The 27,762-nt window shown below is 43.4% G+C and overlaps 1 protein-coding gene across 1 annotated transcript in view; it reads right to left on the bottom strand.

The window, feature by feature from the left end:
- The window catches only part of LOC137376012 (coiled-coil domain-containing protein 69-like), a 59,984-nt gene extending 34,460 nt beyond the window's left edge, over window positions 1-25,524 (bottom strand). Inside the window, exons 1-2 of the mRNA XM_068043920.1 lie at window positions 25,086-25,524; window positions 777-843 (exon numbers count right to left, since the gene is read on the bottom strand). Of these exons, the coding sequence (XP_067900021.1) occupies window positions 777-843; window positions 25,086-25,133 (115 nt within the window). The 5' untranslated portion in view covers window positions 25,134-25,524. The remainder of the gene's footprint in view (window positions 1-776; window positions 844-25,085) is intronic.
- Window positions 25,525-27,762: the final 2,238 nt, after the last annotated feature.

Genomic DNA, 27,762 nt, shown 5'->3' with positions numbered 1-27,762 from the left:
CATCTTCTTTTATGCCCTCTCTTTGCTTTTCTAATTTCTTTTTTGATTTCACCTCTCCACTTTCTATACTCCCCCTATGGGGGAGTGCAGAGAGACGTGAGTGGACACTGCAGGATAAAGGGCAATCATCTTTGTACAACCCATGAGTATGGGGTGGTAACAAAATTCAATAGCATTGGAGAGGGCAAAATCTAATACAGTACCACATATCAAAGATCTATAGTAATCCAACAGCACTGGGGTGAGCAAATGGAATACAACAATAGATGGCCAGTTCCATCCCGTGCAAACCAGTCCTATCCCATCTCAGTGGGCAATATTTTACAGATAACATCACAATCTCTTGGAAGTAGAATAATTGAATCAATTTTAAGCAGAAATCACAAGGTGGAACAAAGCACAAGGTTATTATTAGAAGACCATTTGAAAGCATCTGGGCAAATTAACCTCAAATCTGCTTAAACTCCTAGTAGCACCTTATCAATAAGTTTACAAGCACAAGAATTTTCATGATCAGAGCAAGGCCATTTGGCCCATCGAACTATATTTAAGTATATTCAAGACAGGTTTTGAAAAGATTTTTGGGTACCAAGGGAATTAAGGGATATGGGGATATTGCGGGAAGGTGGAGTTGAAGTAGAAGATCAGCCGTGATCTTGTTGAATGGTGGGCCAAATGGCCTACTCCAGCTCCTATTTCTTATCTTCTAATGTTCAAACAAATCCCTCCATACTACAGCAATATAGCCCCAAGTTAAATTACTGCCAGTTTCTTACCACCATCTCCATGAAGTGCGGTTAATTCTTGAGAAAATTCCTTGTGTTGCTTTGATGGAGCTTCTTTCTGTTCAAATCAAAAATGGGTTATTTACTCTTTCCATCTACTTTGCAATCTATGAGCAGAATACTGACAGTAATTCATTCAGAATTATTCAGAATGGGCTGTAAGATTCAGCAATGAACAACAATCAAATATGGTTACCTCTCCTTGTAACTACAATCTAACATATACATTTTAACTTGCCTTTGTCATACATGTCACACAATCACTGCCCTCTGCCTGCCTGCCTGCATGGGCAAACTCAGGAGCATTGCTCAAGTGTCACAGAGGCTTTAGCAGGGAGGGCACCATCCTCCATATTTACTGGTCTTGCCAAAAAAACTCAACCCCCACTACCAAAGGATGCAGGATGATGGCTAAACAACACATCAACCTCTCAATTGCTGTAAATGTAAAACTGTAATTGACATGACAATTGTGAAATGGAAGGGTTGTGAAGAAACTCATGACAGTATTGAAGGAAACTGATCTCCCTTGCAATGGTTGTATTTTTTGGTGCTGTTTGGAAACTGTTTGGCAATGTAATTTTTACAGATTTTTATGAATAAAAAAAAAAAATCAACCATCTCACTGGAGCAGACTCAGTGCCATGTCTCCTGGGTCTTCCCCTGGATTCCAATGTAGGCAATTCCAAAGGCTGAGCCAAGTGAAATGCTTTGAAATCTGGATTTGTTTCCGGCACGTTGTCAAAGGCCAGCAGCACCGATGTACCATAAAACTGCAGTGTGCTCCATCCAACTCGAAGAGGGTAACTGTCAAATCCATGGTAGTCAACTTCAGATATGGACACTATGATCAAGCCTTACACAGCCACAATTGGAATCTGTCCCCATAGATATTCACAACCCCAGGCACTCAGTAAAATTCACTCACAACTGCATTGTACCATGAACTCCACACTATGAATGCAATGTATTTAATTTTAACCCCTAACGGCCCAGAAAAAACCAGGAAGGAATTAGTTAAAAATGAGCAGGTTACTTGCCAACATTTATTTATTTATTTAGAGATACAGCACTGAAACAGGCCCTTCGGCCCACTGAGTCTGTGCCGACCAAGAACCACCCATTTATACTAACCCTGCAGTAATCCCATATTCCCTACCACCTACCTACACTAGTGACAATTTACAATGGCCAATTCACCTATCACCTGCAAGTCTTTGGTGGTGGGAGGAAACCGGAGCACCCGGCGAAAACCCACACAGTCACAGGGAGAACTTGCAAACTCCGCACAGGCAGTACCCAGAATTTAACCCAGGTCCCTGGAGCTGTGAGGCTGCGGTGCTAACCACTGCGCCACCCTAATATGGAACTTTCCTATCTTTCCAATATTCACCGGCAGGGTACTGCAGGTGGATGAAGCACCCACATGAAGCAGACGGGATCCAAATAAATTTATGCACCTCAGGGTCTTATTACATCAAAAGGACCCCAATGGTACTTTCAGCAAGGCCTGAGAAAGAAGCAGCTATCTTTATCCTGCCAGGCTGAAGTAGATTGGAGGCTGGTGGGTAGTTTGAAGATGCCTTCCATGCAAGTCAAAATAAAAGCCTTTATGGGACCACAAGGAACAGGTGTGCTCCTATGGGCCCTCAAGAAAAGTTGCGACATCCTTTGTCACCATCCATACCCAATCCCACTCTCTGCTTTGTTCTGCGATATCCTGGATCTTTGGCTGCACCCTCCTCTCACCCGTTCAATATGTTTTAATAATGTTGGTTGAGGGATAAATGTTGACCAGGACACCAAAGAAAACTCCTGTATACTATTCTTTGTCATGGATGCTTTCACATCCACCTGAGAGGATAGACATTTGAAAGAGGGCATCTCTGACATTGCAGCACTCTCTCAGTACTGCACTGAAGTATCAGCTGGATTATGTGCTCATATCCCTAGAGTAGGAATTGAACCCCACCACCTTCTGACCCAAAAGCAAGAGTGATAGCACCGAACCAAGTCTGATACCAAATATAGCCAAATCTTCCCTATAAATTCTCTGATACATGTAATATGCAACAAACAATAACAACTTGTATTTATATAGTGCTTTTAACATAATAAAACATCTCAAGGTGCTTTACAGAGGTACTATAAAGCAAAATATGACTCTGAGCCCCATAAGAAGATATTAGGGCAGAAGGCTAAAAGCTTGGTCATAGAGTTTGTACCTTAAGGAGTGCCTTAAAGAAGGAAAGCGAGGAAGAGAGGCCGAGAGCTTTGAAGAGGGAATTCCAGAACTTAAAGCCTTGGTAGCTGAAGGCTTGACCACCAATGGTGGAACAATTAAAATCTGGGATGTTTAAGAGTCAGAGAAAATTCTAAAATGCTCAAACCTTCACAGCATACTCTAAAATACTTAGAACTCTCCTATAAACTCTAATCTATCCACACATTTGTCATCAGCCATTTTACTTCACAGAATAAATCCACATGATCACATTTATATGCTTTCATATCATTACAATAGACGTATGTCTGGGGATCCAGGGAGAAAATGGTTTTACATGACACAATAAAAAAGCGCACCAATTTCACCCAGTATGGAAGTGCAGCAGAAATTAGTGTTTTAAATAAATAAATGATTTTTGGAAATACCTGAGCCACTTAGCTAACATTTGGTGACCATATATAGTTCAGTCAGTTATATTATGGAACATGATGGATGAAGTATGTGTGTCACTTAAAATGTGTGTGTACTTGGACCAATACTAAAGTTTTATTGTAAACTTTCCCTTTGCCTGGTACTAGTCAGCAACAACCCAGAAGACACTTCTACACTGCTCCACCCCCTCCTTCGTTGTGCCCTACAAACTTCATGTGCATCGAACTTTATGTCATGAAAATCTGCTGCACCACAAAATGAAGAGCAAAGAAAATAGAATCCTTCCCATCGTTTAACAACAGCTGCATGTACAGGCACAATTACTTTGGGGGTATGTTTGGACAAGATATATCCAAGGTTTTATTTGTGTACAGCATTTACTTTTGTACAAAGAGCTATATTTATAAGCTTATATATTTTAACAATCTATTACAGAGGCTAATTTAGTTTGTTGATGCTCAGGAGACATCAAGCAGAAAATTTCAATTGCCTCTGGACCGTTTGAAAATCAAAGCAATAACAGTGCAACTCGAGTCAGCGATTTATCAGTATTGCATTGTCCCAGTCGTCCTTTATTGGCAGTGACGCACAAACATTAAAAGTGGAATGCACACAAAAGATTCTCAGTCATGAGATTTTCAGCTTCTGGAAGATATTAGCCTTGATTTTCCAATTCCAAACAACATCTGTGTTGTAATTGACATATAGCCAGTTCAGTGTGTTGTGAGCCGCCAAATCATGCCATAGCGCTCCGGGATAACTGCGCACAATTTTAGGCGTCGGGTCTTTTGAATTATTTGCTTAAGCTTCCAGAGCCAGCAGGCAATTTAATGGGGCAGGTGGAAATGTTACCATCATCTCGAATTTGAAGGGATATAGCTGCGTATGGGAGCAAATATTAAGGTCAATGTTGTAGTTAAGGTCAAGATTAGGCTGTTTATCCCAGTTTCTGGAACAAAGCTAGACAATGGCCAAAAGCATGCAGTTTTGCCTCCTCAATAGAATAATTTTTAAAAGCTGGCTGTGCACCTTTGACTTCATGCAGGGAGCTAGCTTAAAAAGAGGTGCAAACAATCTGGCAGTCAGTTTTAATTTAAAGGGATAGGCACACTTAAAGGTAAGTGGCTATAATTGGGGACAAATATTGTTTCAGCATTTGTAAAGGTGTATACCAAGCTTTACCAATACAAAAATCAGCCCTAAAGAAGAAAAATTCATTCATCGATAAAATGTAGGTAAAGTTATATAATCAAAAAGAAAAACTCTGCTGTCAAGCAAAAACGTTTAATAAGCCTACTCTGCAGGCCGTCATCCAGGTGCAGCTGCACAAGTTCAAAATGCACATGTGATGCTCTGGTGAGAAGGTGTGAGATCCAGATCCAGAAAAGGATCAATTTGCATTAAATCTACAGGTATAATGTGCACATCTGTCTTTACCCCTGGACTTGCACTTAGAGTCACTAATGCAGACTCCAAAATACAGGCATTCTACTTCAGCATGAAATATGGCATGCTGTAAATTTATGACCCCTTCTTGGCTTGGGTTTGGCTCTGTATCACCTGATTTATGAACTGTACTTGCCCCACAAAGGTCCATATATATCTGGATTTTGTGAACTGTTACTTGCGTCCATCTAGGCTCTGCACTGCCAGCAGTAGTCTCGCAAAATCAGTTGTGCATAAGCCAACTGCAACAATAGTGGAATGAGGAGATCAGATGACAAAATTAAATATAGAAACAAGGCTGTTGACAGAGACAAGACAGCTACAATGCTTTGGTCACTTTCAACAAATGGCCACCGATAGATTGCACATACAACCAATGGAAACTTGCATCACTGGCATCAAAAGAAACAGCCAGTGGGAGACAGCTGAGATTGCAGATCATATAGGAGGGAGATGAGTGGTGTTGGGCTATCTTGAGGCTTCCAGGTCAATGGCCTTTAATCAAAGATTGAAAGAGACGCTGACATCAATTACATATTTGCACAATTTGCCATGTTCATAGTTTTACACATTTACAAGATGATATACATGTCTTGCGTGCCGTGTGCGTTTGTGTGCATATGTAGGTGGTATGAGTTGTTTAATGAGTTTATAAGGTTGCTATAGGGGTGTACAAGACACTATGTACTTGTTTGTAAGGACATATAAGACTCTTTGCATGTGGTAGCAGAGGTATATACGAGCCTTGATTTAGCAATCTGGGAAAAATTGGACTATGTATGCCTTTGGTGTTGATGCAGTCATAATGGTAGCTCTAGGGTGGAGAATAGGCTGTGGTGAATTTTACAATTTAGGACCCTCCCTTTCATTTGCCTAGGCTGCCAAATATTCAGGCCTGTTGGCAGAAGATGCTGCATGATATTCTTAAAATTGCTAAACTCTTCATTGAAGTTGAGCTGACCGTCGCCTGGACCCCACTACCAAAACAGGTTCTTCAAAATCTACTCCAATTTTTGATCCATTGCCAGCAGCTAGCTGGCCAGTCAAAAGCAGTGGGCACCAAGGTTGTACACAGTGGTCCTGGAGCATGATCCATCCCATCTGACCAGGCTAACTATCTGACCCCTTGTGGCCCAACTAAATCCCACCAGGCACTGATGCTGCAGCCAAGCATAACACTGCCATTACTTAGAAACAATGCACAAGTCTGTCCCCAGTCACCCAAAAAAACTCATTTACTGCAACAATCTATCAAATATAATGTACGCTACACTTTGACTGCAATCTATATCAAAGTGAAGCCTGCCTGAGCTAAATATGTGCGTCTCTTCCAGGTGGTTTCTCCTTTCCATTGGGAAGTGATAGAGAAGCAAAGGCATGAATAATACCCAAGGGCTTTTACTTTTTTGACCAGAATGCCTTGTCAAAAGCTTTGCTAAAATCGATATAGGCAGCATGATAAAGAAGTTTTTTTTATCCTTTCATGGGGTGTGGGCATTGCTAGCAAGACTGGCATTTGTTGCACATCCCTAATTGCCCTTGAACTGAGTGGCTTGCTAGCCATTTCAGAGGGTTGTTCAGAATCAACCACATTGCTGTGAGTCTGGAGTCACATATAGGCCAGCAGATTCCCTTCCCTAAAGGACATTAGTAAACTAGATGGGTTTTTATGACAATTGATGATAGCTTCATGGCACCATTACTGAGAGGAATTTTCAATACCAGTTTTTTATTAATTAACTGAATTTAAATTCCCACTGGCTGCTATGTGCGATTTAAATCCATGTTCCCAGGGCATTAGCCTGGGCTTCTGGACTAGTCCAGTGATATTACCACTATATCAGTGGGCAGCACAGTGGTGCAGTGGTTAGCACTGCAGCCTCAGAGCTCCAGTGATCTGGGTTCGGTGCTGGGTACTGCCTGTGCGGAGTTTGCAAGTTCTCCCTGTGACTGTGTGGGTTTCCGCTGGGTGCTCTGGTTTCCGCCCACAGCCAAAGACTTGCAGGTTGCAAGGTAAATTGTCCCTAGTGTAGGTAGATGGTAGGAGAATTGTGGGGATGTGGTAGGGAATATGGGATTAATGTAGGATTAGTGTTGATGGTCGGCACAGACTTGGTGGGCCAAAGGGCTGTATCTCTCGATGACTCTTTCACCATTTCCCCAGTTTGGGGATGATACAAAAATTAGCCATGTGGTTGATAGTGAGCAGGTAGAACCAGATGGTCTGGTCTGGTGGTCAGAAAAATGGAAAATGAATTCAAGCTGGAGAAGTATGAGGTCATGCATTTAGGGAGGTGCAACAAGGCAAAGGAATACACAATAAATGAGAGGTTACTGAGTAGTGTGAAGAAGCAGAGGGACATTGGATTGTATGTTCATAGATCCTTAAAGGTAGCAGAACAGGTCGATAAGGTGGTTAAGAAGCCATATTGCATGCTTTCCTTTATTAGCCAAGACATAGAATATAAGAGCAGGGAGGTTATGCTAGAACAGTATACAACACTAGTTAGACCATGGCTTGAGTACTGTGTATAATTCTGGTCACCACATTACAGGAAAGATGTGATTGCACTCAAGAAGGCGCAGAGACGATTTACAAGGATGTTGCCAGGACTGGAAAATTCTAGCTACGAGGAAAGGTTAGATAGGCTGGGTTGTTTTCTATGGAAATTAGGAGGCTGAGGGGTGTCTTAATTGAGGCATATAGAATTATGAGGAATCTAGATAAATAGGGATGACCTATTTTCCGTAGCTGTGGGGTAGAAGGATTAGAGGGGAGAATGAGACGACAATTTTTCACCCAGATGATCGTAGGGACCTGGAACTCACTGCCTGAAAGGGTGGTAGAGGCAGAAACACTCACCACATTTAAAAAGTACTTGGATATCTACTTGAAGAGCCACGACCTGCAGGGCTACGGATCTAGTGTAGGAAGGTGCGATTAATCTGGGTAGCTCTTTGTCAACTGGCACAGACACAATGGGCTGTGTCATAAATTTTCTATGATTTCTATGAGAATCAGTCACTATAAGAATCAGTCACTTTCTTTATGCAGGAAGCAACTGCAGATGCCCCTTAAATTGACCTGAGAAGATACATTTGCATGGAAGCTTAATGCTCTGGTGACCTTGACAACAACAGGTAGAATTGTCTTAGTTCTGACCTAAATCTGAAACATTAACTCTGCTTCTCTCTCCACTGATGCTGCCAGACCTGCTGAGTATTTCCAGCACTTACTGTTTTTATTTCAGATTTCCAGCATCTGCAGTATTTTGCTTTTATATCAAAATTGTGCCAGTTCTTGACTGGCTGCAACAGATTGCATAGTTCATGAGATTTGATTGTACCAATTTACTTACGGCAGTGAGGACCACACATGCCAAAGCACAGGCACCAGAGTTTAATGATCTATGCCCACTGCCTCTGAGTCATCACAATATTGGCCCTCGGGTGTATAAGATGCCTGTTTGTATGATGTATATAATTTTGTGTGTATGTTAGTATGGGTGTATAAGATGGATCTGCTTGGCTGTATGGGATATCTGCAGTTCAATCCTTCATAAAACCTATGACCTATGCAAAAATGAAGGAAAATCAAGTGAGGGTTGAAGAGGAATGTGCAGTGGTGCTGCAGCAGGACACCAGAAAAGAGGAGTCCGAGGTTAACGACAGAATAGTGCCCCAAAGGAATATAGGAGCAGGAGTAGGCCATTCAGCCCATCGAGCCTGCTCTGCCATTCAATATGATGATGGCTGATCATCCACTTCAATGCCATTTTCCCACACTATCCTTATATTCCCTTATATCATTTGTATTTAGAAATCTGTCAATCTCTGCTTTAAACATGCTCAATGACTAAGCTTCCCCAGCCCTCTGGGATAGAGAATTCCAAAGACTCAGAACCCTCTGAGTAAAGAAATTTCTCCTCATCTCTGTCCTAAGTGGCTTCCCCTTATTTTGAAATTGTGTCCCCTGGTTCTAGACTGCCTAACCAGGGGAAACATCTTAGCTGCATCTACCCTGTCTATCCGTTTAAGTATTTTGTAGGTTTCAATGAGATCACCTCTCATTCTTTGAAACGCTCAAGAATACAGGCCCAGTTTCCCTAATCTCTCTTCATAGGACATTCCCGCCATCCCTGTAACAAGTCTGGTGAACCTTCATTGCATTCCCTCTATGGCAATAATATCTTTCCTAAGGTAAGGGGACCAAAACTGCACACAGTACTCTGGGTGCGGTCTAACCAAGGTTCTATACAATTGAAGCAAGACTTCACTACTCCTCTACTCAAATCCTTTTGCGATAAAGGCTAACATACCATTAGCCTTCTTAACTGTTTGCTGCATCTGCATGTTAGCTTTCAGTGACTTATCGACAAGGACACCCAGGTCCCTTTGTACATTTACACTTTCTAATCTCTTACATTTAAGAAGTACTCTGTACATCAGTTCCTCCTACCAAAGTGGATAATTTCCCATTTTTCCACATTATATTCCATCTGCCACGTTCTTGTCCACTCACTAAATCTTTCCAAATCCTCTTGAAGCCGCTTTGCATCTTCCTCACAACACACATTCCCACCTAGCTTTGTGTCATCCGCGAACTTGGAAATACTACATTTGGTCCCCGCATCCAAATCATTGATATATATTGTGAACAGCTGGGGCCCAAGACCTGATCCTTGCGGTACCTCACTAGTCACAGCCTGCCAATGTGAAAATGGCCCATTTATTCCTACTTTCTGTTTTCTGCCTACTAACCAATCCTTAATCCATGCCAGTATATTACCTCCTATCCCATGTGCTTTAATTTTGCTAACCAACCTCCTGTGGGGGAACTTTATCAAAAGACTTCTAAAAATCCAAATATACTACGTCCACTGACTCCCCTTCATCAATTGTTAATAACATACTCAAAAAACTCTAACAGGTTCGTCAAATATGATTTCCCATTCATTATCCATGTTGACTATTCCCAATCAGGTCATTATTATCCAAATGTCCATTTATCACATCCTTTAGAATAGATTCTAGCATTTTCCCAACGACTGATGTTAGGCTAACAGGTCTGTAATTCCCTGTTTTCTCTCTCCCTCCCTTCTTAAATAGAGGGGTGACACTTACGACCTTGGAAGCTGATCACCAATGCATCCACTATCTCCATTGCTACCTCTTTCGACAATTTGGGATGTAGAATATCAGGTCCTGGTGACATATCAACCTTCAGCCCCATTAATTTCTCCGATACAACCTTCTTACTAATACTAATTTCTTTCAATTCTTCATTCTCCCTAATCCCTTGGATCTCTAATTCTGGAAGATTTCTTGTATCATCCTCAGTGAAGACAGGCAGAAAGTAATCATTTAGCTTCTCTGCCATTTCTCTATTCCTCATTATAAATTCTCCTGACTCTGCCTGTAACAAACCAACATTTGTTTTAGCCAAACGTTTCCTTTTTACGTACCTATAGAAGCTTTTGCAGTTCATTTTTATATTTTTTGCTAGCTTACATTCATATTCTATTCTCCCTTTCTTTATCAGTTTCTTCATCCTCCTTTGCTGTATTCTAAAATCCTCCCAATCCTCAGGTTTACTACTATTTCTGGCAAATTTATAGGCCTTTTCTTTCAATCTTATACAATCCTTAACTTCCTTTGTTATCGACGGTTAACTGCCTTTACTTTTGGGGTTTTTGTGCCTTGAAGGAATGTATAGTTGCTGTAAACTATATAATATTTCTTTAAAGACTATCCATTGCCTATGTACGGTCATACCTTTTGATGTATTTTCCCAATCCACCTCAGCCAATTTGCCCTTCATACCTTCATAATTTCCTTTGCTCAAAGTTTACACCCTGGCTTCAGATTGAACTATCTCACTTTCAAACATCATGTAAATTCTATCATATTATGGGCACTCATCCCTAAAGGTTCTTTTACAACAAGATTATAAATTAGCCCTTTCTCATTACATAACATTAGATCTAAAATAGCCTGTTCTCTCATCGGTTCCTCAACATACTGCTCTAGAAAACCACCCCTAACACACTCCAGAAACGCATCCTTGGCAGCATTAGTGCTCATTAGGTTTACGCAGTCTCTATGCAGATTGAAGTCACCCATGATTACTGTATTACCCATGCTACATGCTTCTCTCATCTCCTGATTAATGCCATGCCCCACACTACCACTACTATAAACAACTCCTACCAATGTTTGCTGCCCCTTGCTGTTCCTTTGCTCCACCCAAACAGATTCCACATTTTGTTCTTCCGATCTGAGATCCTCCCTTACCAATATACTGATCCCATCCCTTATTATCAGCACAGCACCACCTCCTTTTCCTTTTTGCCTGTCCTTCCTAAATGTTAAATATCCTTTAATATTCAGTTCCTAGTCTTGGTCACCCTGTAGCCAGGTTTCTGTTATGCCAATTAGGTCATACTCATTTACCTCTATTTGGGCCTTTAAGACATCTACCTTGTTGTGAATGCTGCATGCATTCAGGTAGAGTGCCCTTAACCTTGTCTTGTTGACATTCTGCATTCTAAGCCCAGTTGATGCTTGTCTTAGTTAAGTCTATCTTCTAATGTCACTTGCTACTTTTCTACCTCCTGTTACCAGCTTTACTTCCTTCCAATTTGAGCTACTCCTCAGGTTCCCATCCCCCTGACAAGCTAGTTTAAACTCTTCCCAACAGCACTGGCAATTTCCCTGCGAGGATGTTAGTTCCGGTCCTGTTAAGGTGTAGCCCGTCCATCTTGTACAGGTCCCACCTGCCCCAGAACTGGTCCCAATGCCTCAGAAATCTGATGCCCGCCCTTTGACACCAATTCTCCAGCCAAATGTTCAATCGATCAATCCTCCTATTCCTATGCTCACTAGCATGTGGCACTGGGAGTAATCCTGAGATTACTGCTTTGGAGGTCCTGCTTTTTAATTTCCTTCCTAACTCCCTAAAATACTGTGGCTACAAGAGCAGGTCAGAGGCTAGGAATCCTGCAGCGAGTAACTCACCTCCTGACTTCCCAAAGCCTGTCCACCATCGACAAGGCACAAGTCAGGAGTGTGATGGAATACTCTTCACTTGCCTGGATGGGTGCAGCTCCAACAACACTCAAGAAGCTCGACATCATCCAGGACAAAGCAGCCCGCTTGATTGGCACACCATCCACAAACATTCACTCCCTCCACCACCGACGCTCAGTGGCAGCAGTGTGTACCATCTACAAGATGCATTGCAGCAATGCACCAAGGCTCCTTCGACAGCACCTTCCAAACCCGCGACCTCTACCACCTCGAAGGACAAGAGCAGCAGATGCATGGGAACATCACCACCTGCAAGTTCCCATCCAAGTCACACACCATCCTGACTTGGAACTATATTGCCGTTCCTTCACTGTTGCTGGGTCAAAATCCAGGAGCTCCCTTCCTAACAGCACTGTGGGTGTACCTACCTCACATGGACTGCAGTGGTTCAAGAAGGCAGCTCACCACCACCTTCTCAAGGGCAATTAGGGATGGGCAATAAATGCTGGCATAGCCAGTGACGGCCACTTCCCATGAATGAATTTTTAAAAACTGCTTTCGGGACCTCATACCTCTTCCTACCTATGTTATTAGTATCAATGTGGACCACGACCTCTGGCATTTCACCCTCCCCCAGAGGATGTCCTGCAGCCGCTCCATGACATTCTTGACCCTGGCACCAGGGAGACAACACACCATATTGGAGTCACGTTTACTGCTGCAGAAATGCCTGTCTGATCCCTTGACTATCGAATCCCTTATCACTATTGCACTTCCGCTCTTCTTCCTTCCCTCCTGTGCAGCTGAGCCACCCGTGGTGCCACAGACTTTGCTCTGGCTGCGCTCCCATGAGGAACCATCACTCTCACCAGTATCCAAAATGGAAAACCGATTAGCAAGCAAGATAGACTCAGTGGAATCTTGCACTGCCTGCCTGGTTCTCTTAGGCTGCCTGGCGGTCACCCATTCCCTCTCTGCCTGCATGCTCCTAACCTGTGGTGTGACCACCTCCCTAAAGGTGCTATCCATGTAATCCTCTGCCTCGCGGATACACTACAGTGACTCCAGCCACCGCTTGAGTTCTGAAACCTGGAGCTCAAACTTCTGCAGCCAGTGACTCTTTCTGCAGATGTGTTCGTCCAGGACATATGGTGCTTCCATGACTTTTCACATACCACAGGACGTACATTCCACTTGGCTGAGCTGACCTGCCATAACATAACTTTAAAAACTTTTTATTACAATGCAAAGTAAAATAACTTACCAGTTACTCACCAATCAACTTCTTCCCCTGTACCAAAGAGAGAGGCAGCTACTGGAGGCTGAAAAAAGGTAGAAAAAAGCAAGAAAGGAGCCCCTCCCTCATGCACCACACTCCCACTTTACACTCTGTGCACTCAAATTTATTTTCTTCTTAATTTATAGTTCCCCTCCTTACCAAACTCCCTCAATTACCAAACTCCCTTCTTCACACTCTGTGCCCCCCAGCAGCACTTAGAGTCCCCTCAATTTATACTCTGAAAACAATGCTGTTTCAGCTCTGCTAGATAGTGATTAGAAAACTGAGGAGAGGGAGGTGGTCATTTACTGGATTGTCTTCCACCAAAAAGGGACATTATTGGGCTGTGTCCTTATCCCAACCTAGATTTTAATCCATGCATTCTAATAGCGATGGCCATTAGCCATAACTTCACCCATTACCCTACCCCTTGCAAATGATAGCAAGGAGGTGGAGACTGGCAACCTGCATAATTTCCCTGCCTTCCACTTCTGAGACTGCTGACCCCATGGACCAGCAGAATTGGGGTGGCAGTATTCACTGAGGTGGAAGGCCCAATGATGTCCCTTTTGAAGGGTACAGTCCAATAGTGGCCACCTCTTCCTCTCCTTAGGCCTCACAAAGGTACCATATTAAGGCCTCAACTCAGATTTTTGATCTTTGGGGTACTTCTTTCTCTTTAACATAGGCTTCCTTTCTTCTGGTACTCTGCACCATCACAGCTTTAATGTCAGCCTCCTCTTGGTGATGGGGTGCTGGGAGCCTTTTCTACATAGATGATTGCCTCTGACCCAGCAAAATGGACCGGAGTCATGGCGGGGTCAAGTCGCAGACAGAAACGCTGTCCTGACCCTCCTTTGGAGGGAGGAAGCCAGTTTCTTCATGGCAGTATGAAAATGCCTATTTCTACTTATGTAAGTCCAATTTCTCTCTGGCACTCCAGACGTAATTCCAATGCAGTGACACAATCGCATAGCCGAAATGTGCACAAACATGATATCAATTCAATAGAGACAAATGAAAAACCATTGCCTGGAAACAAAAAAATATTTACACTTCTGGTTACATGGAGTGTGCTGTTGCTTCATATGCACTTTTAGCGCAATACTAGATTTAAAACATTTGCGGTGCCAAATTATGCACTGTGCTTTCCAATCATCACCACAATTGCTGTAATGTGCAATGTGCCCTCTTTGAGTTATTTCGACATTGTCACTGGTTCAAGAATGGGTGTAAGGATGAGCCTAGCAACTACAGGCCAGTCAGTTTAACTTTGGTGGTGAGAAAGCTTTCAGAAGTGATAATTCGGAACAAAATTAACCGTCACTTGGACAAATGTGGATTAATTAAGGAAAGCCAGCATGGATCTGTTAAGGGAAAATCATGCTTTACTAACTTGCTTCAGTTTTTAATGAGGTAACGGAGAGGGTTGATGAGGGTAATGCAATTGATGTAGTGTACATGGACTTCCAAAAGGCAATTAATAAAGAGCCACATAACAGGCTTGTTGGCAAAGTTAGAACCCATGGAATAAAAGGGACAGTGGCAGTATGGATGCAAAATTGGCTGAGTGATAGCAAACAGAGGGTAGTGGTAAACGGTTGTTTTTTAGACCGGAGGAAGATCTACAGTGGGGTTCCCCAGGGGTTAGTGTTAGGATCACTGCTTTTCCTGACATATATTAATGACCTAGGCTTGAGTGAACTTCTTTTCGTCAATGACTGCACTCTCTGGCCCACAGTCAGTCAGACCTGCAACATATAACTACATGTTTTTCAGAGGTGGTACAACTTTTCAGACTAAAAATCAGCTTAAAGAAAACTGAAGTCCTGCATTCGCCTGCACCCTATTTGGGGAGCGTCATCTCGTTTGATGCCACCATAGACAAGGAAGTGGACAATAGGCATTCAAAAGCAAACAGCACATTCCACGGACTCTACAAACGAGTGTGAAGCAACCACAGCCTCAGAGTACAGATCAAACTCAAAGTGTACAAAGCCATAGCCCTCACCACCCTGCTGTATGGCACCGAGTCATGGGTCCCACACTGCCATCATGTACGCCTTCTAGGGTGTTTCCATCAGCCCTGCCTCTGCAGCATCGTCGAGATCTGCTGGCAGGACCGCATCACAAACATTGAAGTCCTGGAAACAGTCACCATCACCCGCATCAAGGCCATCCTCCTGCAAAACCAACTGCATTGGGCGGGTCACATTGCCCGGATGGACGACAGTTGCCTGCCCAAGATCATGTTGTGTGTAGAGCCGACCGCGGGTAAACGGAACAGAGGGGCCCAATGCAAACATTTCAAGGACTCCCTGATGAAGTCCCTCTCTGTGTGCCACATCAACCATCGCCAGTGGGAAGCGCAGGCCATAGATCGTGATGCCGGAGATGCTACGGAGAGCTTTGAGACTGAGTGAACAACCAGCATGAAAGAGAAAAGGAGCAGAAGGATAGATCCAATTGTCTCCAGCTTCCCTTGTACCCACTGTGGGAGAATCTGCCGGTCACAAATAGGCCTGACTAGCCCCTGGCAGGCCTGCAAGCGATGAGTGCAACTTTCCTAAATCTTTGTCCGTGAAGAAATGACAAGAGAGAGACTTGAGTGGACAGGGCACAATTTAAAAATTTGCGGATGACAAAACTTGGAAGCATTGTGAACTATGAGGAGGATAGTGATAAACTTCAAGAGAAGGTAGACAGGCTGGTAGAATGGGCAAACAGGTGGCAAGTGAGGTTTAAAAGAGAAATGTGAAGTGATTCATTTTGGTGGGAAGAATGAGGAGATGCAATATAAATCAAAGGGTACAATTCTAAAAGGGGTGCAGGAGCAGAGGGACCTGGGGGTATATGTGCACAGATCATTGAAGCTGCAGGGCAGATTGAGAAAGTAGTTAACAAAGCATGTGGGATCCTTGCTGTATAAGTAGGGGCATAGAGTACAAAAACAACGAAGTAATAATAAAGCTGAATAAAACACTGGTTCGGCCTCAACTGGAGCATCTTATCCCGTTCTGGGCACTACATTTTAGGAAGGATGTTAAGGCATTGGATACGCTGCAGAAAAGATTCATGAGAATGGTTCCAGAGTTAAGGAACTTCAGTTACATGAATAGATTGGAGAACTGGGCTGTTCTCCTTGGAAGAGAAGATTAAAAGGATATTTGATAGAGAGGTTCAAAATCATGAGAGGGTTAGACAGAGTAGATAGGGAGAAATTTTCCCATTGGCAGAAGGATCAAGAACCAGAGGACACTGATTTAAGGTGATTGGCAAAAGAAGCAACGGCAAGGCATGAGGAAAAGCTCTTATTACGCAGCGCGTGGTTAGGATCTGGAATGCACTTCCTGAGAGTGTGTGGAGGCAGATTCAAGCGTGGCTTTCAAAAGAGAATTGGACAGTTATCTGAAGAGAAAGGAATTGCCTGGTTTTGCGGAAAAGGTGGGGGTGTGGGACTAGCTGAGTTGCTCTTGCAGAGAGCTGGCATGGACACGACGGGCCAAATGGCCTCCTTCTGTGCGGTAAACATTCTATGATCCTATGAGTTTATGATTGTATGTTATAATAATGCTGTTTTAAACTGGATTTACTGCACAGTCTTTCTTTAAAATTGATGCAGGTTGTTTACGCAACTCAACGTGTAATATTGCTGAAACAGAGTTCAGCCAAATGATGGGGTAACATCAACAGGACCATTTCATTCATTTCAGTTTTGCATCAACTTCAATTAAGGTGAATATTAGGAGTTAGTGTGTGTGTGTGTCCTCCTTTGATGGCCCCATAGTTGAGCATCAGCACCAGGCCAAACATGAGAACCTCCTGCTGATTATCACCTACCGTGCTCCCTCAGCGGATGGATCAGTACTCCTCCATGTTGAGCACCACTTGGAAGAAGCACTGAGGGTAGCAAGGGAACAGAATGCACTCTGGGTAGGGACTTCAATATCCATCACCAAGTGCAGCTTGGTAGCACCACTACTGGCCGAATCCTGAAGGGCATATCTGCCAGACTGGGCCTGCGGTAGTTGGTGAGAGAACCAACACAAGGGGAAGACCCACTTGACCTCGTCCTCACCAAGCTACCTGTCACAGATGCATCTGTCTGTGACAGTATTGGTAGAAGTGACCACCACACAGTCCTTGTGAAGACTAAGTTTTGGCTTCACACTGAGGACATACTCCACTATGTAGTGTGGCACTACCACCGTCCAAAATGGGATAGGTACAGGACTAGAAATTCAAAACTGGGCATTATCATCAATAGCAAAATAGTATTCAACCACAATCTGTAACCTCATGGCCCAGCATATCCCACACTCTGCCATTATTATCAAGCCAGGGCATTAACCTTGGTTCAATGAGGAGTGTAGGAGAGTATACCAGGAGCAGCAACAGGCATACCTAAAAATGAGGTGCCAACCTGGTAAAGCTGCAACACAGGACTATATGCTGCTAAACAGTGGAAGCAGCATGCTATAGACAAAGCTAAGCGTTTCCAAAACAATAGGTCAGATCAAAGCTCTCCAGTTCTATCATCATCCAGTCGTGAATGATCATGGACAATCAAACAACTAACTGGAAGAGGAGGCTCCACAAAAATACACATCCTCAATGATGGAGGAGCCTAGCATGTCCATAAAAAAGTCAAGGCTGAAACATTTGCAAATATCTTTAGCCAGAAGTACTAAGCGGATGATCCATCTTGGCCTCCTCCTGAGGTCCCCAGCATCACAGATGCCAGTCTTCAGTCAATTCGATTCATGCCATGTGATATCAAGAAATGGCTGAAGGCACTGGATACAGCAAAGGCTATAGACCCTGACAACATTCCAGCAATAGTACTGAAGATTTGTGCTCTAGAACTGGCCAATCCCCTAGGCAAGCTGCTCCAGCATATACCTGAAAATTGCCCAAGTAAGTCCTGCCCACAAAAAGCAGGGCAAATCCAAGCTGGCCAATTACCACCCCGTCAGTTTACTCTCAATCATCAGCAATTCATCTGTTCATCAATGCTGGGATCCGCCAGGGCCACTTGACTCTAGACCTCATTACAGCCTTGGTCAAACATGGACAAAAGAGCTGAATTCCAGAGGCGAGGTAAGAGTGATTGCCCTTGACATTAAGGCAGCTTTTGACTGAGTATGGCATCAAGGAGCCCCAGCAAAATTGAAGTCAATGGGAATCAGGGGGAAAACTCTTCACTGGCTGGAGTCATATCTAGCACAAAGGAAGGTGTTTGTGGTTGTTTGAAGCCAATCATCTCAGCCCCAGGACATCAGTGCAGGAGTTCCTCAGGGTAGTGTGCTAAGCCCAACCATCTTCAGCTGCTTCATCAATGACCTTCACTCCACCATAAGGACAGAAATGGGGATGTTTGCTGATGATTGCATGGTTTTCAGTTCCATCGCAAATGCTCAGATACTGGAGCAGTCTGTGCTTGCATGCAGCAAGACCTGGACAACATTCAGGCTTGTGTTGATAAGTAACATTCATGCCACACAAGTGCCAGACAATGACCATTTCCAACAAGAGAGAAGGTAACCATCTTCCTTGATGTTCATTGGCAGTACAATCGCTGAATCCCCCCACCATTAACTTCCTGAGTTTTACCATTGACTGGAAACTTAATTGAACCAGCCACATAAATACTGTGGCTACAAGAACAGGTCAGAGGCTGGGAATTCTGCAGGGAGTAACTCACCTCCTGACTCCCCAAAGTCCATCCACCATCTACAAAGCACAAGTGAGGAGTCTGATAGAATATTCTCCACTTTACTTGATGAGTGCAGCTCCAACAACATTGAAGAAGCTCAACACCATCCAGGACAAAGCAGCCCGCTTGGTCGGCACCCCATTCCTCACCTTAAACATTCACTCCCTCCATCACTGACACACAAAGACAGTAGTGTGTACCGTCTACAAGATGCAATGCAGCAACTCGCCAAGGCTCCTTCGACAGCACTTTGCAATCCGCAACGTCTCCACCCAGAATATCAAGTGCAGCAGACTCATGGGAACTCCTGAAGTTCCCCTCCAAGCCACACATCATCCTGACTTGGAACTATATCACCATTCCCTTACTGACGCTGGGTCAAAATCCTGGAACTCCCTTCCTAACAGCACTGTGATGTACCTACCCCACATGGACTTCAGTGGTTCAAGGAGATGGCTCACCACCACCTTCTCAAGGGCAATTAGGGATGGGCAATAAATGCTGATCTTTCCAGCGATGCCCACATCCCATGAATGAATCTCAATAGAAACAGTCCATTGAATGTCCAATAGAAAGTTGTTAATACTAAAATGCACCCGTCATTTGAGAGATACCCTCTGCATACAGGTTCCTCATCACTGCAGGCAGATGCCGGTCTCAAGCCACTACCTGCAGTACAACCATGCTCTTGGGTAAGGGTGTCTGGTTTCTTAAGGCTACATTTAATTTTATATCAGCTGAAAAAATTCATGTTGATCTGCTTTTATCTGTGCACATAATTATTAGGAAGGGTGTAGCCCCAAGCTTATCCTTATCAAAACAGTTTCCATTTAGAACTACATTCTGTTTCTTAGTTAAAGCCTACTTTGTAACAAATAGAATAGCAAGATTGTTACTAACATGACAGAGTCACAGAGACATTGGTTACGGCACATAGGTGCATTTAAAGGGAAAGTGCAAAAGAGTGAAAGGAATAGAAGCATCTATCATTAGGATGAGGTGAAGTAAATAGAGTGGGAGGAAGCTTGAGCGGAACACAAACGCCAGTTGGGACAAATGATCTATTTCTGTGCTATAAAACTCTATGTACTTTAATTGGTTGTTTCTTTTATATTGAAGTTATGCTTTTGCATAAAATCCAAGCACTAATATAAGGTGTAATTCTCTGACTGGGGTATCTCAGCTGAGGAGCAACACATGCAGGGGCAAGGTCAGGAAATTCTGGGCCTTTAGTCAGTGATTTGACATGGATAGACCATCACAAACTGTAGAGCTAGCACTTCCTAAAAGTGTCGCTTCTCACCAGGAGCACCTGATTTCAGAATCACCTGTTCAGTGTAGTTGTCGAATACAGTGTCAAATACTTGACTTAGTTCCCCAGGTAAAATTCCTCTTGTAACAAGAAAATAGTCCTTTTTTCCATAATTAATAACCATCAGGGAACTCCTCTTTGCTGACAATGCTGCTTTAACATCTCACACTGAAGAGTGCCTGCAGACTCTCATCGACAGGTTTGCGGCTGCCTGCAATGAATTTGGCCTGACCATCAGCCTCAAGAAAACGAACATCATGGGGCAGGACGTCAGAAATGCTCCATCCATCAATATTGGCGACCACGCTCCGGAAGTGGTTCAAGAGTTCACCTACCTAGGCTCAACTATCACCAGTAACCTGTCTCTAGATGCAGAAATCAACAAGCGCATGGGAAAGGTTTCCACTGCTATGTCCAGACTGGCCAAGAGAGTGTGGGAAAATGGCGCACTGACACGGAACACAAAAGTCCGAGTGTATCAGGCCTGTGTCCTCAGTACCTTGCTCTATGGCAGCGAGGCCTGGACAACGTATGTCAACCAAGAGGGACGTCTCAATTCATTCCATCTTCGCTGCCTCCGGGGAATACTTGGCATCAGGTGGCAGGACCGTTTCTCCAACACAGAAGTCCTCGAGGCGGCCAACATCCCCAGCTTATACACACTACTGAGTCAGCGGCGCTTGAGATGGCTTGGCCATGTGAGCCGCATGGAAGATGGCAGGATCCCCAAAGACACATTGTACAGCGAGCTTGCCACTGGTGTCAGACCCACCGGCCGTCCATGTCTCCGCTTTAAAGACGTCTGCAAACGTGACATGAAATCCTGTGACATTGATCACAAGTCGTGGGAGTCAGTTGCCAGCGATCGCCAGAGCTGGCGGGCAGCCATAAAGATGGGTCTAAAGTGTGGCGAGTCGAAGAGACTTAGTAGTTGGCAGGAAAAAAGACAGAGGCGCAAGGGGAGAGCCAACTGTGTAACAGCCCCGACAAACAAATTTCTCTGCAGCACCTGTGGAAGAGTCTGTCACTCTAGAATTGGCCTTTATAGCCACTCCAGGCGCTGCTCCACACACCACTGACCACCTCCAGGCGCTTATCCATTGTCTCTCGAGATAAGGAGGCCAAAGAGATAATAACCTAAACCAAAAATTACAGCAGTGTTATCAAAGAAAACTTGAGACTGAGTCACATACGGAGATATAAGGACAGGTGACCAAAGGGCTAGGTTTTAAGGAGTTTTTTTTTAAAAAGGAGAGAGAAGTAGAGAGGCAGAGAAGTTTAGGGAGGGAATTCCAGAGCTTCGGGCCTAGGCAGCTGAAGGTACAGCTGCCAATGGTGGAGCAAAGAAAATCAGGGATGAGCAAGAGGCTAGAATTGGGGGAATGCAGAGATTTTGGACTGAGGGGATGGAAGAGGTTCGAGATGGGGGTTAAAATTGGGCTCTGTAGTGCCCATTTTTTGGGACCCTATGAGGCCTCTTAAAGCACCAAAATAGCATTCTTGACGTGCATGCACACTTCCGACAGGAAGTGCATTGGATGCCATATTATAAAGGGCTTTATGCGTTCCCACCTAACCTGTAGAGCAGGCATATCATGACTTCAATCAGCATGTAACCGCCAGTTTTCAGGTTCAATCTATGAACAAAGTTCAATGGTATGAAGACCCCCAACCAAAACCACCAGCACTACTTAAAAGGATCATCAACTACTTATCGGTTTGTTGCTGGATTATTTCTACCTGTTATTGCTGCAATTCTAAGAGTTTGGGGTACTTTTCCATACTTGTTTAAAGTTTCAGTAATCTACAGGGATCTGGCTGGTGCTGAAATAGTTTTTTGATGACTTCAAACTTGTATACAAAACAGTTGCTTCCAGACATGGGTAATGAGTAGGGCTTCTTCTTGGCATTGAGCATGACTGGGAGAATGAGCAGACGCCACACAAAACAGGACAAGCTTCTAGAAGAGGGACGAGGAGGAGGGGTAGATGGGTTCTCAGCAATGTCCCTTCCCAAAATGGTCAACACTGTCTCCTCCATAGGGGGTAAAACATGCATGTGCCTCTCACCCTCTCATTAGTTCCTGTTGTCTCCTGTTGTGCATCATCTTCTCCAGCAAAAAAGAAGGAAGTGTGTCAGTGAGTGTCATTCAATATAATTGAGCGATGTGGCTGTCATGGTTGAATAGCTGCCAGTGTGTGCAAGCTGTGAGATGTGGATGCAAGGATGAGATAAAACATATGAGTAGTAGGTGTGAGTCCTGATTGAGAGAGATTGGTGGTGGTGGGTGATGAGGGTGTAATGAACTGAGCAGTGGATGAGGCTAGTGGTATAGTTGGTAGTATATGCCATGTGAAGATGCACTCCTGACCTTGACAAATCATGTGAGATCATTGAACTTTTTACTGCATTGCATCCAGGGCCTGGAGGCTACACTCCTGGCATTGACCTCCACCACTTTCTCTTGCCACTGCCCTCTGAACATGTTGCTGGCCCTTCCTGACGACTTCTCTCCTTTCCATCTCTTCTGCCAAGGTCCGAAAACCTTGGTGAACGCTCTCTCCTCCAGTCAACCATTGTTGATGCTTCCGCAGCACAATATTCAGAAAGATCACAGCACCTCCAGCAGCCACAATGCACCTCCCCTTCAAGCGGTGCGAAGCACTAATGATATTTCCACCCCCGCCCCCCACCCCCTGGCTGATACTTGTAGCCAATCGACAATGCAAGGGGCACTGACTGAATGCACACAGCTATCTTGGAATGAGCAGGCAGCATGAAGTTGGCATCCTGTCTGCAGTGCAATCAATGGGTATGGATTATTTGCGCTTTGTGATCCCTGTATCTGGTTTGGGAAGTTAATCGATTTAACCCCCAGGGAGAGGCAAAACCATGATGGAATTTGAATGCAAGGACGTGAATTTTAAAATCGAGGTGTTGCCATTCTGGGCGCCGATGTAGGTCTGCGAGCACAGGGATGATGGGTGAATGGGACTTTGTGCAAGTTAGGACACAGAATGTAGAGTTTTGGATGAGCTCAGGTTTATGAGGCCAGCCAAGAGGTCATTTGAATAGTCTCTATCCCCATGTTTCTCTCTCCACAGATGCTGTCTGATCTGCTGAGTGCCTCCAGCATTTTCTATTTGAAAGGTTTCATGCCTTCGGAGTAGGCCTGATAGTAAGTATGATAGACAGCCAGCTAATGGTACTGCGGAATTGTCAAAGGTGTGAGCGTCAGCTGTAGTGGTTCATGGGGCAGGAGAGTCTATGAGGAGAAAATAATAAATGCCTCCCCATGAAATAATTTCGTCAATAGTTCAAATCCTTCAGAGCTAGTTAGTTACAAGGAAATGGTACATCTTTATTTGAAAACAAATGGTAATGTTAATATAGAATTTATTTCAAGGAAGCACTTGTTGCAAACCTGATGGTACAAATATGGAATTCCTGCTCCCATCTCTGCCCATTTGCCTGTGATTGCTAAGTATATCTCTCACTCTTTATTGCTTCCCATTTGATTTTAACTCAACGTCCCCTCTTTCTCCATTTTTTAAAATCAGTCCAATAGCTTCCTTCCCCCTTGTCACAAGCATACCTGACTTAGTTGCAATCTAATACTTAACTTGAAGAAACTCCCTCCTCCTCCCATCACCATTTACTAATGGGTTCCTCGCCTCCAATTTCAAGATCTGTTTGAATGAATGGGACAATGATAGATCCATTTGGCCCCGCTATTTATCTGTACTTAGTGAACTCTGTACTGCTCAACATCTCTACAAACAGGAAACATTCACAATCATTGTTGAATCCAAGTGAAATCTTTTCAAATGCCAGCATCCATTTAGAACCATAGAACCATTGAAAAAGTACAGCACAGAAGGAGGCCATTCAGCCCACCTGTGCCAGCTGAAAACAATAACCGCCCAAACTAATCCCACCTTCCAGAACCTGGTCTGTAGCCCTGCAGGTTACAGTACCTCAGGTACATGTCCAGGTACCTTTAAAAAGAGTTGAGAGTCTCTGCCTCCACCATCAATCCTGGCAGCGAATTCCAGACACCCACCACCCTCTGGGTGAAAGTTTCCCCTCATGTCCCCTCTAATCTTCTACCAAGCACCTTAAATCTGTGTCCCCTGGTAACTGACCTCCCCACCAGGGGAAACAGGTCCTTCTTGTCCACTCTATCTAGGCTCCTCATAACTTTGTACGCCTCAAGCAAGTCACCCCTCAGCCTCCTTAGTTCCAGGGAAAACAACCCTAGCCTATCCAATCTTTCTTCATAGCTGCAACCTTCAAGCCCTGGCAACATTCTTGTAAATCTCCTCTGTACTCTCTCCAGAGCGAATATGTCCTTTCTGTAATGTGGTGACCAGAACTGCACGCAATACTCCAGCTGTGGCCTAACCAGCGTTTTATACAGTTCCAGCATTACATCCCTGCTTTTGTACTCTATACCTATTATTATTTATTATTATTATTTCTAGATATTTTTATGATGAAAAATTGCCTCAGTGTGAATGAAAATCATTTGCCAAATTTATATTACTGTCTTTGATGCACCTTGTAGTGTTCGGCTTGCTCACTGTCAAAGAAACATGTGAAATATTGCAGCTAGCACATTCCTTCCTATTGTGTATGGCACCCAAAAGTACTACGGAGGGTCTATATATTTAGGCGGACAGATAACATGCAGACAGATCTGTGAAGATTTAAGACAACATTTGTCATAGATTTTCCACTCGTTGGTCACTGAAATCAGAGAAGTGTAACGAGGTGCATTCAGCTGACCAACAACATGCTTGCTTGCTCTGCTTCCTCAATTTAAAAAAGTTTGCAGAATAAAGGAATTTGAAGCTTACCTTCTTTCTCGATTTACTGCAGCACAACTTGCTGCTGCTGCTGCCCATTCTCCACACTGGCTGCCAGATAACTGCCTGTGAAAAGCCTGCTGAATGTAACACTGGCGGCGAAACATTAAACCTTCAGCACTTAGTAACCCAATTGGTTTGAACTGAGCCAGAGTCTGCCGTTTGAACTTGTGGTTTGCAGTTAGGGTTACCGTATTTCCTGTAATCCACATGCCTTCAGAAAGCTATAAAACTACAGATGTCCCATTGCTACAGCCTTTAGTTGATTTGCAGCTTTAAACTAAAGAATTAAAATACACAAAAGTGAAATGTTATCTTCATCCTTTTGGGAGCAGAACTGTTTTTGAATAAATGTTAAAAACGCAGTTTATTTAATATATGACTCCAGTTACAGGAAATGATTGTGGGAAGTGCCTTTCAGAGCTCAGAAGGTGTTTGTTGCTGAAGATTAAATAATAATGAATAATGTGAAGGGTGTAGGGGACTGTGCTACACTTTTACAGTTAAAAGTGTGTTTTCAGCATCAATTCATACAGATCCAAAAGCTTAGTAAGGATTAGGAATTTATGGGTTAATATCGGCTCAACAATGATGTAACATTTAGAAATATGTGAATTGTCCTGTTTCTGAAAACATACATAAGCCAACAGTGGCCATGGTAAGGTTAAAGATCAAGTGAGCTGGGATAAGATTTGAATCCAAGCAGAGAAAGATTGTTGCTGACTGAGAGGAGAGAGCAGAAGGATTTCAGCAAGGTGAAAGTTGTTGAAATTGGTCTCCAGCGAGAAATACTGAAGATACATGGAGCAGTGGTGGGGTGGGGGTCGGGGGTGCGGTGTTGTCAGGGGGTGGGGGTTGTTAGTGGCCAGGAGGGAGAATGAGGTTGGTGATAAGAAAACAGTAACCTGAAAGGAGATCTCTAGACTCAAATACCACTGCAAGTGAGAAGGGAAGCTGCAGGTGAAGCGGAAATAGTGCACGATACATTACAGGAAGTGGGAGGTTTATGGAAAAAAAGAGACTTCCTGTGGTAGGAAATAGATATCTGTAAGGGTTGGGAGTGGCGGGACGGTTGCCATCACAAATATCATGGAAAGTGAAGGAATTTGGACAAAAGATAAGAAATAAATAAGGTTAAAGCCATATAAAATGTTAGCTAGTAAGCAGCTGCTTATACTGACGAGAAAGGGATCCAAGCATTACATTCACCTCCTCAAGTCACTAGAGCTGCAGGTTGCTATGCAGCAATGATTCCATGTCATTGCTGGATTCTTCTATGTTCCTGGAGTGGTGGGCTAAACTCATTTTATTTAAGAATACACAGGCACATTTCTTCCCTCTGTTACAAAAGATACCACTATTTCAATGTACAGCTATATTAAAATGCCAAATATGAATTCTAGCATGTGATTTCAATTTTTCGTTACTGTGATTTTCAAATTATTGGTTTTATGAAGACTCTTTTGACTAAGGAGACTGCAGGAATAAAATGCTTCTTGTGAAGGCCATGGCTATATCAGAAACATCGAAAAAACACGAGAATAAAATGTGTTATGACCGAGGCGGGAGGAATGCACTGTTCATTCAGTCCCACTTCTCCATGGGTCATAGCATATCAATAAATTTTCCCATTTACTGAAGAGCAGCCAATTAGATATTCTATTCGTCCCCAGAATAAAGCACACCACCAGGTTTCTTTAATCAACAACAAAATTAACTAGTTATTATAAAACTAAGTCTAAACCAATAATAAAGTAAATCTATATGCAAAAAGCTCCTTATTTCCCTAGCCCTCATGCACATTCACATACATCCAAAAAAAAAAGTTAACTGGGGAAAAATAAGATTTTGGTTTACAGCTATTTCATAGGAATAAAATGAATAATAAAATAACTTAGTATGTCATGTTCTGGTAGGAAGTTCTTCGGTTTGGTGAGGTGTCCCAAAGTCGAATAGTTGGATGCCACTTGAAGTCTTTCCAGGCGAGGTTGATGAACAGTCTGTGATGGGTAGGCATTCAAGTCAATTCAACTGCAGCAGGCTTCACATAGGTCTTCCATCAGGTGTGCAGCAACTGGTCTTCTTAGGTTTTACAGCAGCAATATAGCAGTAGAAGATTTCTTCAGATTTCAGGATTTCGTAAAACAGAGGAGGCAACAGGAACCACACTTGTTGCAGGGATTCTTCAGAGAAAGAAGGCAATAAGAATCTGCTACCTTTGAAATACAAGGTTTCTTCTCAAGAGATGCAGGATTCCTTTACAGAGAGAGGTCACACTTTTTCTGGGTCTTCCTCACTGATTTCCAGGCAAGTCAAAACCAAATTTTAAAATGCCTGCTCTTCGTCCAACTCGCTGGTTTTTTAAAAGGTCCAAAGTGAAACTAAAACTTCCAGAACTAAATCACATGTCCAGTCATAAATTCTCTCTTGTCACTCAAAGAGTAGCCAAGCGGTCAAACCCCATGCTGGTTTCCTTGAAATTACCTGCTTTCCTGTTTTTGTGTACATGTTCAGCTTCCTTTCAAAACACCCATAAAGTTCAGCTTTTGTTTTGAACTTCCTTTCAAAACATTCATAAATTTCAGCTATCTGCAGGTGTCCCAATTTCCATTGAAATCCTGTTTCAGTTTTTTTAAAACACACAGAATCTTAAGTTTTTAATACAAAA

This window comes from Heterodontus francisci, chromosome 12 (genome assembly GCF_036365525.1).
Source record: "Heterodontus francisci isolate sHetFra1 chromosome 12, sHetFra1.hap1, whole genome shotgun sequence".
Lineage (NCBI taxonomy): Eukaryota > Metazoa > Chordata > Chondrichthyes > Heterodontiformes > Heterodontidae > Heterodontus > Heterodontus francisci.
This window is presented reverse-complemented; position numbering and strand designations above follow the sequence as displayed.